This window comes from Saccoglossus kowalevskii, chromosome 5 (assembly GCF_978046115.1).
Source record: "Saccoglossus kowalevskii chromosome 5, keSacKowa6.1, whole genome shotgun sequence".
Classification (NCBI taxonomy): domain Eukaryota; kingdom Metazoa; phylum Hemichordata; class Enteropneusta; family Harrimaniidae; genus Saccoglossus; species Saccoglossus kowalevskii.
Window position 1 is genome coordinate 9,124,868 of NC_140645.1, and position 12,460 is coordinate 9,137,327.

General features: G+C 32.6%; 1 protein-coding gene across 1 annotated transcript in view; it reads right to left on the bottom strand.

Moving 5' to 3' along the window:
- Positions 1 to 12,460, bottom strand: part of LOC102805713 (uncharacterized) — a 44,701-nt gene that overhangs the window by 16,082 nt on the left and 16,159 nt on the right. Inside the window, exons 21-30 of the mRNA XM_085498704.1 lie at positions 10,220 to 10,364; positions 9,651 to 9,791; positions 8,898 to 9,020; positions 7,912 to 8,124; positions 7,184 to 7,333; positions 5,852 to 5,913; positions 5,006 to 5,225; positions 4,415 to 4,568; positions 3,524 to 3,684; positions 1,964 to 2,137 (exon numbers count right to left, since the gene is read on the bottom strand). Of these exons, the coding sequence (XP_085354830.1) occupies positions 1,964 to 2,137; positions 3,524 to 3,684; positions 4,415 to 4,568; positions 5,006 to 5,225; positions 5,852 to 5,913; positions 7,184 to 7,333; positions 7,912 to 8,124; positions 8,898 to 9,020; positions 9,651 to 9,791; positions 10,220 to 10,364 (1,543 nt within the window). The remainder of the gene's footprint in view (positions 1 to 1,963; positions 2,138 to 3,523; positions 3,685 to 4,414; positions 4,569 to 5,005; positions 5,226 to 5,851; positions 5,914 to 7,183; positions 7,334 to 7,911; positions 8,125 to 8,897; positions 9,021 to 9,650; positions 9,792 to 10,219; positions 10,365 to 12,460) is intronic.

A 12,460-nucleotide genomic window follows, 5' to 3' on the forward strand; every position in this document is an offset into this window, starting at 1 on the left:
TATCAGTTTGAAAGATGTGCCTCACACATTTTATTTTTGCAGGCCTGTGTACAGGTGTACACAGTGTGTCACCATGTACACTGAAATAGAAAATGTTTTCAGTTTCAGAGAATGTTTTATAAATCCAAATCAACCATTACTGTATATATTCTAAAGCACTAATTCGTAAATGTTAAATTTTATATCCTGTTGTTGTGGTATTGAACAATTTTAATACAAAAGCAGCATTATTTGTTTTCATTTTATCCAAGACAAGAAGCAAATTCATTTTTTTTTAGCCTAACTATATAATCCTGGGATGACAAAGGTGGTAAATATAAATTTGTGACACAAACACACATTAGAAATTATAATAGTTAAAGTGCATATGGGTGTTATACTATATTACTTTGTTATAGTGTACATATAGACCACAGGTAAACATGAAATCATCTACCAATAGATCATGAATGATTGATGTTTTTTTACATGATATGGGCCTCCTACATGTAAATAGTGAGTGGTTGTTCCAATGTTCAGCTCAGTATCTGATACTGACATGTGCCAGACATTTTTAGAATGAACCTTATATACAGTCAAACCTATGTATAGCGACGACCCTTATGATTTGATTAAAATGGTCTTTATATGGAGGTTTGATTATTTTTCCCAAAAAAATCATATTTAACATAATAATTGTCAACAAAAATAAAATGGTACTGTCGCAACAAAAACATGTTTATTTGAGTTTATATATTGCTAAAAAGGTTGGTCACATAAAACAGGTGGTCTTTGTACACAGGTTCCCCATACATTATGCTTTTGGACTGCCTAAAATTGGTCACTATACATAGGCAAGTAGTCTTTATACAGAGGTACTCATTAGCACAGGTTTTACTGTAGCTATACTGGGAAACATGTTGTGTGTGCCATGCATAAGATGCAACATATAAAATGTGTTGAACAAAATTTTTACTAGTACCAGTACATGAAATTTGATCACTGTAAAATTTAACATAATCTACAGTACCGTATTTTCTAAACTGGCTAAATTGTCAATTTAGAAATAAAACTATGCACTACTACTATCTACAAGTTACAAAACTCAACTAGAACAAAGTACACATGTAGGAGAAAAGTTAAATTTTGACAGACTAGAATTGTTTAGTAACTGTTAACTATACCGTACCAACTCAGAAGTACCGTAACATTGTATCATGGTGGGTTTGTGATGTATTACTTATATTGTACATTTCAAATCAAATCAGATATCTCCAATTTCAAATATTTCAAATTTCAAACATAGTCCTATTCAAATATATAATCTATTTCAAATATTGCCCAATTTAAATTTTGTCTATTTCAAATATCACCTATTTTAAATATTGTCCAATTTAAATTTTGCCTATTTCAAATATTACCTATTTTAAATATTGTCCAATTTAAATTTTGCCTATTTCAAATATTACCTATTTCAAATATGATACTTTTCAAATGTTTTCTATTTCAAATATTGTTCATTACAAATATAGTCCAATTCAAATATATAATCTATTTCAAATATTGCCCAATTTAAATTTTGTCTATTTCAAATATCACCTATTTTAAATATTGTCCAATTTAAATTTTGCCTATTTCAAATATTACCTATTTTAAATATTGTCCAATTTAAATTTTGCCTATTTCAAATATTACCTATTTCAAATATGATACTTTTCAAATGTTTTCTATTTCAAATATTGTTCATTACAAATATAGTCCAATTCAAATATATAATCTATTTTAAATATTATTACGCAGCACATGTCACTAATGTTTACAGTTGAGTGGTAGGACACAGTGTTTCTATGGTCAATATTAGTAATTTTTTAACACAATGCCCACTGATGCCGTTCTTTCCCTATTTAGCATACAAGAAAAGCAATTTTTGATCTATATGCGTTTCTAATAGAACAAATACAATATATTTATATAAGGTACTTACATCGCCAAGATTTAGTAGGGATGCTGGGAGTGAAGATACACTAGTGCGTCTATTTCTACTCTGCCCACCAGTAATACTAGACATACGACTCTGTGTACGACGACTAACATTGGCTCGACTCTTATCTTTCTCTCCACCTTCGGCGTCACTTATCTCACTTTTAGTGGCTGTGTCCTGAAAATAAATAACATAGCAGTTAGCAGGGTGACCCCCTAAGCAACTCACTTATCTCACTTTTAGTGGCTGTGTCCTGAAAATAAATAACATAGCAGTTAGCAGGGTGACCCCCTAAGCAACTCACTTATCTCACTTTTAGTGGCTGTGTCCTGAAAATAAATAACATAGCAGTTAGCAGGGTGACCCCCCTAAGCAACTCACTTATCTCACTTTTAGTGGCTGTGTCCTGAAAATAAATAACATAGCAGTTAGCAGGGTGACCCCCTAAGCAACTCACTTATCTCACTTTTAGTGGCTGTGTCCTGAAAATAAATAACATAGCAGTTAGCAGGGTGACCCCCCTAAGCAACTCACTTATCTCACTTTTAGTGGCTGTGTCCTGAAAATAAATAACATAGCAGTTAGCAGGGTGACCCCTTAAGCAACTCACTTATCTCACTTTTAGTGGCTGTGTCCTGAAAATAAATAACATAGCAGTTAGCAGGGTGACCCCCCTAAGCAACTCACTTATCTCACTTTTAGTGGCTGTGTCCTGAAAATAAATAACATAGCAGTTAGCAGGGTGACCCCCTAAGCAACTCACTTATCTCACTTTTAGTGGTTGTGTTCTGAAAATAAATAACATAGCAGTTAGCAGGGTGACCCCCTAAACAACTCACTTATCTCAATTTTAGTGGCTGTGTCCTGAAAATAAATAACATAGCAGTTAGCAGGGTGACCCCCTAAGCAGCTCACTTATCTCACTTTTAGTGGCTGTGTCCTGAAAATAAATAACATAGCAGTTAGCAGGGTGACCCCCTAAGCAACTCACTTATCTCACTTTTAGTGGTTGTGTTCTGAAAATAAATAACATAGCAGTTAGCAGGGTGACCCCCTAAGCAGCTCACTTATCTCACTTTTAGTGGCAGTGTTCTGAAAATAAATAACATTGAAGCTAGCAGGGTAACCACCTAAGCAATTCACTTTTAGTGGTTGTATCCACAGTCGGTTGGTGTACAAGCGATAATAACATAAATGCAATTAATGTACAAATATTTATTACAGCTATTTTCAATATGGCTTGAAACAAATTGAGATAAAAGTTGAGAAACAGGTTTTTCTGATTCCTACAAATGAGGAAAGAAGTAACAAATGTTCACAGCTAAACAATTCGTTTGGGTAATATTAAGCCAACAGCTAATACAATTCAACTATATTCATCATTTTTGCATGAAAAATCCTTTGTATATAAAACTCTTCATTGCACACGGAATCTAGAACTGGGTATTTGGAACCAAAATTATCGTTCAACTGTAAAACTTTCACTGATTGGATCCTTATTTAGCAGTGACTGAAGCACAAAAAGCAGACATCTATTTTAGTTAAACAAACAAATCAAATTACCTCTCCAGGTGCTCCACTATCCACAATGACAGTACTTCTCACGTGCATTTTTAGTTCAAATAATTTACTCAGCCATATCTCTTCATATGTCTTCAGTGCACTCTCTATGGCTACATCTTTGACTGCTCGGTATACAATGGAACGAACCTCATCAACATGGTCTGACAAGAAATAGCAACATGCGTAAATGGGTTATGATAGCAGTGAACATAAATTGTTAATAGTATATGTAAGTAAAGGTGCTTTTCAAAGATCTGTGAAAATATACAATGCATAATCACTGTCATGCTGTAGGATATTTACTATATCAGCGCACCTATATCAAAATTGAATGTGTTTTAATATTGAATATTAACATATAACCCTAAACACATTTCTAGCATTTACATATAAGCATATGCGCTTCGAAAAAACAAAAATTCATATCTGGTAGTGAAAACAATAGAACTGTGTGGATGCGTTCAACAGTGTCATGGACACGTTTTAATGTCTTCTTTTATTTAGAAAATATGTGTGGTATAAACAACAGACTCCACTTTCCCATGTTTACATTGGACAATGAAACAATGTAGTATATGCCTGAAATACAATCACATCATTAAACACAAACAAACACGCAGCCATGAACACTTTCACTAAAATTTAAGGCTGTTATATCTCAGAACATTATTACTACAAGCAGAGAAAAGATGTATAATAATAAAGATTATCACAAGAATACCGCAAAGTATGCATTCAGGCAGTATGGGATCACATCATATCAGTTAATACGATTGCCTTTACTGCCTTCAAGCATACTTTACAGTATTCTAATATGAATTCTTGCAAATATGAAGTACATGTATTTACAATATTTTGTGCTTCAATAAAACTATTAATGTAACAACTTACTTTGAAGTCCTAGTTCTAATAATTGTCCTAATGTCATTCTGTTCAGACTGTCGTTATCAATCTGAAACATACCACCAGTGACTCTGACGAGCTGCTTCCAATGACGGGGTCTCATGGCAGAGTTACTCAAGTCATCTATCAAGGGTAAACAAGCCTAGATCAAAGAATTCAAATAAGCATTACTAACAGAATACTGTAGACTTATAAGTCTTATTGTTTTTGTTTTCAAAAATAAAATAAAAAAAAATAAAAATGGTTAACCCATGCTTGCTGAGGCCACACCAAAGAAATACAAGTTGTTTGATTTTTCACAATCATTCCATTATTTTTGGAATATTACAACGTTGTGTCCTTTGTAGTCATCCAGTGACCAAAAAGAGATTTTAAAATAACAAGACATGAAGGTTATTTGGTATTCTTTGAGCCATAATATTAATGTAAATTCACAGAAGCTGTTTACATAGAAAAACAAATCAAGTAAGTGAGAATAAACAGCAAAGTAAATATTATATTAAAGCAGGCTTCTTAGAAGATAAAGCCAGGAGTTATCGAAGCATCAGATTGCCATTATTGATATCATTATCACATTACCTGTATAACCAGTATAGAATCCTGCATACCAAGATACACATCCCATAATTGTACCTCTTCTGACAGGCTATGTACCATCTCTAACTGATCACTTGTGGCTTCCCTCAGATACTTAGTGTTCATCTTCTGCCATCTTTCTCTCTTCCATTCATTTTGTTGATCTTCAACCAGTCTCACAGTCTCCCACACTTCCTTCAGATTTTTCAGGTCGTGTCTACACCTAGAGAGAACAAAATGGTATACCTAAGCAGGGATACTAGACTGATGTGAGTTTGGTATTCCTGGGGCCTCTAACAAAACCAACTTGCAGCATCCCTACTAAATCTTGGCGATATTGTATTTGTTCTATTAGAAACGCATATAGATCAAAAATTGCATTTCTTGTATGGTAAATAGGGAAAAAACTGTCAGTGGGCGTTGTGTTAAAAAATTACTAATTTTGTCCATAGAAACACTTGTTGATTGCTGGGAAGAAAAAAATCTGTATGCGACTGTGTAGGTGTCTTTTTGAATAATTAAGAACCAAAAATTCTTCATTTCTCATATGTGCTGATGCTCTAATAGAAGCTACATCCCCTCTGTTGCATTGTACCATTTTAATAGAAGCTGCGGTTTCTAATTCAGATTTTACAGTATCAGTCAGCACTTCCTTAAAACTTACAGTCTTTCCTCAGTATGTTCTTAGAGACCCAACACAGAAAACGTTAATGACAAAGGCAGTGAGAATGAAAACTACCGGGTATGACAGATATTGTGTTCATTTTATTTCAGAAAAACTTTAGATTGGAAATTCAGACAGAGTTTCTAAAATAAATGGTTTACAAACAATGTAAGCAGGAGACTTACTCAGGTATCACACTGAAATTCACAACAGCAGTCTCTAAAAGTTCTTGTAATTCAATCAAATCCTACAAACAATAAAAAAGAAACATGTGTAATATATTATAAAACTAAAACTGTACACTTGCATAAATCAATGCAAAATTGTGTAACACATAAAACATAAAATATTATATAACATAAGAATATGAATTCAATATAAAAATAAAAAAAAAATATTAATAATTCATGGATTAAAAACATCATTCAGGATTTTAATAATAGGGATATTTTTTGAAAACAGGCGAAAAAATTAATTTTACTTTTATGTGCCTAAGACATTTGAAGGTGCAAATTCCGGACTACCTAAATGAATACAGAAAAGGCTGAAAACCAAATAAAAAAAAAGTTCATCAACACACCAAATATACTTATTTAAGCATCAAAAAAGGTAAGAAACCGTAATTTAAAATCAAAATTGATACAAAATAAATGCAATCATACACCCAAATAAAAAACACAGCAGAAGTTTAGCTAGGCGACATGCAGAAAGTAATCTACAAAACATGACTAAGACAAGTCCCCTCACCGAAGCACTGAGTAAATCTACAAAGTCCTTAATATAAAGCAAGAAGCAGATACAGAGAATTAGTAAAGACATCAAGTGACATTTACAAGATATTACATTGTAAAGGTTAGTACTGGTCACTTACTGATAAAAGAAATCGAGCAGTCTGAGTTAGATTTCAAAAGAAAGGTTACGTTTTTGTAAGATTTGTCAGGAATTGGGCTATTACATACTGTAACATAATTGTTTAAATTTTTGACAATCATTATTTGTATGATAATAAATGTCATTTCCTGATCAACACAGACTCGTATTCTACTGTGATAACATTGTCCATAAGTTGTTTTATTAACAGAACACATGCATGTCTATTTAATAACAGCAGCACACAATGTCGTTATTTTATCTTTGATTGCAAATGACTAGTTCTTGCCAACGAGTCAATGGATATGTCTATGCACACAGAACGTAAATATGTACAATGGCCAATTGGTCAGAGATGTGCATGAAACTAGAAACATGACTGAGAGATCAGTATGTAATACTGGTAGAAGAAATACTATAGAATTGAAGAAGCAGGAATATTGTTTTCAATATAAGTACATACAAGTTATTCAAATAAGATCAGCAACCACTGAATCTACCCTAATATATACAATCTTTATCTCACTAAAATAACAAGACTCATAGATGTTTGATTTTAGTTCTGCAACAGATCTCAACTTGAAGCATAGAAACATAATATTCTTAGGTGTACATGATTATTGTAAGCATGTTGACAATTTGTTTACCTGTGCCTCGCCATCCAGTTCATCCAATCTATCAGTGAAGTCGTTGATCAAGTCATACGCCCTGTCTATTGTACAGTCTCTTGTGTAGATTTCAGATGATGATAACTCGCTATTGAAAGCTTCAACACGTTCACCAAATGCTGTTAAGTCCTTGAAAAACAAAAACAAAAAAGGAAATATCAATAGAATGTTAATTTTTTGAAAAATAATCAACACAGAAATATTGCCTTAAAAAAACTGTATATGAACACACCCATTGTACATGGGTTCCACTAATTTTTCTAGTATACCAAATTTAGAAAGTAGCAGGAGTGCATTCCCGACACTGCCTCGGATGTGACGACTAATGTGGCTGTAGAGACCAGGGGCAATGAAAGGAGTCATGTACACAACGTAATCAGGGGAAGTAGTGTCAAGTGATTGTATTAGCCTGTTGCTATGCAAGAAAATTCAATGTAAAATTTATTTTAATCTTCCCAGCATTGTGAGCAGCAGTAATAAAAACTGCCCAAAACACTCCAGTTGTGATATTTCATAGCAGTCAAATGAAAACTGGGCAGGTTCAAGGCATCCCACGGCACCCTAAGGTGCCGATACTCTAGGCCAAAACATTTTATTCCCCCATAGGTTGTGTGTTATATGCAACCTAAATTGCCTGTCTGTTAATATTAACCTGCCATGATGTAAGAATAAACTAGTCTCTGTAAAGTAATTATTTGTCAACTCACTTTGGTAATACTATCAGCTTCTTCCTGTATGCGTGGTCCCAATCTCTGCTTTGCTAAAGAAACCTTAGTTTTGAGGTTATTCCATCTACCAGGCGCTGCATCAAACAGTCTCTGTGTGCTCTCTGGAAGTTGCTGTCCATATTTCTTGATCAGCAGAACAGTACGGTTCATTGCAGTGAACTTGCCATCCATTTCTTGTTGTTTGGCTGACACCTAAAATAGTGATATAGAAATGATGATGTAATGGTTATGTGATTGTATACTGTTTTTTAATCGGCCAATAATATTCAAATTTTCATAATCTAGGACAGACTGTGATATAGTAACAATGATAAATAATATACTGCCCATTTTGAGAGAGTTCAAAACAAATTTAAAATTGTTGACACAACTGTGTTCCTTACTGAGCAAAACAACAAAATATTATCACACTGTAAAATTACTACCAAGCTGGATTAATGATAATTCCTTGCAATACTGGCATTTGTATTTATTTTTACAATTTTTGTTTTTTTATAATTTATTTTCTTTCATTATTATTTTAATAATAATAAAAGTATGAAAAATATGATATAATTGTTAGGTCAGCTTTTGAGAGGGTCACAGCTGGCACACTCCTGCAATTTTGCAAAATTATTTCCTACAGTTGGCTATTTAAAAGTCTCACAAGAAAACGTGGGTAGTTTTTATTACAATGACTTTAGATTAGGGTCTAATGCTATTTGGAAATTACAAAGGGCATTGTTTCCATGGCAACAAGTTTGTGTACTCTTATAATATTTGCTCTTTGTCATTTATTAGGACCTTTTTCTCAGTGAAATTTTGAGAATTTGTTGCTCTTTTAAATGTTCGCATGTTAATTAGATAGCTGTATTCACGCATAATAAATAGGCTATTGTGGTTACAATCAGACCATTCTGCAGGATTTAAAAGACTTCCCATAAAGTCCATTTACAATTCCTCATCAAAAATACAATTGTACTTACTTCATTGAAAAGCCTCATCATTTTCATAAAGGAGGCGGTGTCTCTTTCTTCACCAGTTATTCCCTCAATCTGAGGCTCTATGTGCATCAAGAATAGATCCAATTCAGTCAACAAGTCAGTCACCTGTGTAAGTAGGACATAGCACGTTTACATTAACTATAAAGCATTTCTAAACATCAACCAGATACTGGACTAGATCCTGGAAAATAACTACTGGTATTTCACATAATTAAAACAAAGTCATCAAGATAACATATACAGTTGAAAGTTGTTGTTACATGGCGCCCTCTAGTGGTGTGCTATCTGAATTATTTTGTTTTTAATGTGAACATACATTATCAGAAAGACCTTCACTGAGAGAACAGTAGCATTATAGTAGTAGCAATAAATTAATCTCACACAAAAATAACAAGTCACTGGTATCAAATTACTGCAAAGTTTTATTTACAAGTTTATTACTGGAAAAAATCATCTTCATGACATGCCTATGTTACATTCATGGCTGGCAAGAATATATACGCTGGGGTTTCATTAAAAGGTGGCTGCCAACTAAACAGCTGTCTACTTGGCTTGTTCAGTTAGCTACTTTGTATATTTAAGACTTGCAATCAATAGAAAAGTGCCACAATTACGCCTCCTAGTTTCTAAATCTAGTCACCAACTCAACTTAGCAACACCCATGTATACAAAAAAACACAAAGTGATTTGACATGTGGTGAGCACAATGGTCATTATATATTTAGATGTTCTTACCTGGTCAGAAAGATACTTGGTAAACGTCCACATCCACCTACTGGCATATGTGGTTAGTACTTGTTTGATTGGTGTCAAATCAACACGTAGCCAACCGACATCCTGGTGGTCTTGTAGTCTGAATATCTCATCTCTAGCAGTCTGCAAGAAGTCATGAGGCAAACAAATTTAAGTTTTAGTTTTTTATTTTTGTGTCAGGAAACAATACATTGCAATATGTCATGCACAGTCTGTGAGGCAGTTCCACTCATCACTATGAAAAAGCCAAATGCATTTTTTTGATTACGGATACTTTTTTTTTAGCAAAAAAAATTGAAACCTAAAATATTTTATATAAAATATAGTTAACACAGGAAGAGACGTACATCATGGCAGTCATGTGCATTACGTGTATTTCTATTTCTGTTGAATCTTATCACAACTCTAAAAAGACAGGTTCAGAATATACTTTTATATGACAAATCGTCAATTAACACGATGATCATGAATCACCACATCTTCATCGAAAGAATGTAGGAATTTTGCAAATCTGAAATGATCTAGAGACTGTACACATCATTACCACTCACCTGATATACATCTATCTCTGAATCAAACATGTCCAGTGTTGGTACATTCATGTTTGCATCTCGGGATTTCTTTGGTGTCAAAAAAGACCTTTCAGCTGTACCCATCAGACCAGATGCCCCAATGCTATTGGATGCTGTACTAGCACTGAAACAAACAAAACTGAGTTATGTCTTCAGTCTATAACAAGATGAATTGAGTTGGAAATTATGATAAGAATTTTGCAATTAAAAGAAACAACAGTTTCTAAATAATGTGTGTATTATTACAAAATAATTTTCTAACAAATTAAAATCTAAAAATTCCCTTTACATTTAAAAGTTTACATAGAATATAGATCATGATCGTAAAATTAAATTAAAAATGATTGTAAGTAAATTACTGTCATTTTTTTATTTTTACAATTTTAAATAAAACAATTCTTGCAATCAATCAAATAGCTTACAGCCAAGATGTATAAACTTTTTGAAAGTATAACAAAATAAATCATAATAATTTTTTCCATATTTTTTCATAAATGTTCATTAATGGAAAAATAGGCTTACCAGGGGTGTTTGGTATAAAAAAATATAAAACAAATCAATTATAGAAAAATATATAAAAGAAATGTGAATAATGGAATTTTGAAGGAAAAAATGAGTTTACAGCTGATCTAAAAGAAGATTTTACAGATAATTACAATTTCTGTTTGGAATATTTATGAATAAGTAAGTCAATTTTAACGTCACAGTGGTTTGAATTTCTGGCGAGAACACAGGTGACCGATCCACAACATGACTTCCATGGTTATTATATTATACTTACTGTACAGCACAAATTATATCAATTATTTACCAAAACCTTTCATTTGGTGGCCACAGACATAAATTTATTTATCTCCCATATTTATTTTACATTACATGTTATTCATGTGAGTGCACTTCTTGAATGAGACCACCACCACTATATAACAAACCTTAAATCATTCTATACTTTACAAGTTTGTTACTATTATTATTATAATATTAATAATATTATATAATATTATTACCCAACAATATTGCCACATTTATTGCAATGCACTAAGCAGCACTGATTGAGAGCAACCAGTAAGCTAAGGGGGCCTTTCTGGTGTTAGTTTGATGAAGCTCCATAATATTTATGTTGCAAATATGACAATTTCTGTATTTTCACTGAATTTGTATTTTTCAGCTATCAGCTTGGTAACCAGGAATAAACACTCATTTTGCGTTGCATAAGATGCTATAAATCCCATATTGAACATGATGCAGCATGACGACCACTGTTTTTTGATATCAAAAACAGACTGTGTTACAGATTGTCTTGAAAAAAGTCTATGACCTACTACTTACAACACCACAGTCAGTGTATCGCGTCTCACATTCAATATGGGTTACATGTGGCATATACACCACATATAAAATTCTCTTTTCTGTTTAAACGATTATTTGGACTAGCAATAATAGACTATGGTACTTTCACGGTTTAAACTTCATCATTGCTAACACAGAGAGACCCAGATTATACTGATGATTTGTAAGCAAGCTTGTTACAATACACACCAATGATGAATGAATGAATAAAGAGACATAGAAAAAGAATTATCAGGTTAGATTTTCCACTCACCCATATGTCTGAATATGAGATATCTGTCTCTGAAGCCTTTTGGAGTTGATAGACAGAAAAATGAGAATGGAACACATATAAAGCATTAAGAGAAATATAGCAATGGGATACAAGGAAGAAGAACATAGAAAACAAGAAAATTTCAATATAGAAAAAGAAAAACATAGATACACGTAGCAAACATGCATAAACATAAAACATGAGAACATAGGAAAAATGATGTGAACACATGAATATGCAGATAAATGAATGAAACAATGGAAACAGTCAGAGAACATGAAAATATATAGTGAACATAGAAACATGAAAATATAAAGTGAACATAGAAACATGAAAATAGAAATTGAACATAGAAACATGAAAATAAAAATTGAACATAGAAACATGAAAATATAAAGTGAACATAGAAACATGAAAATAGAAAGTGAACATAGAAACATGAAAATAGAAATTGAACATAGAAACATGAAAATAGAAATTGAACATAGAAACATGCAATTAGAAGTTTTAAATATAAAAAAAAACATGCATTTGCAAACGTGAGTAAAATATAACTACAGTCAAACCAGTGTTAGTGACCACTTATATAAGAAACACTTGCCTACAGTGACCACTTA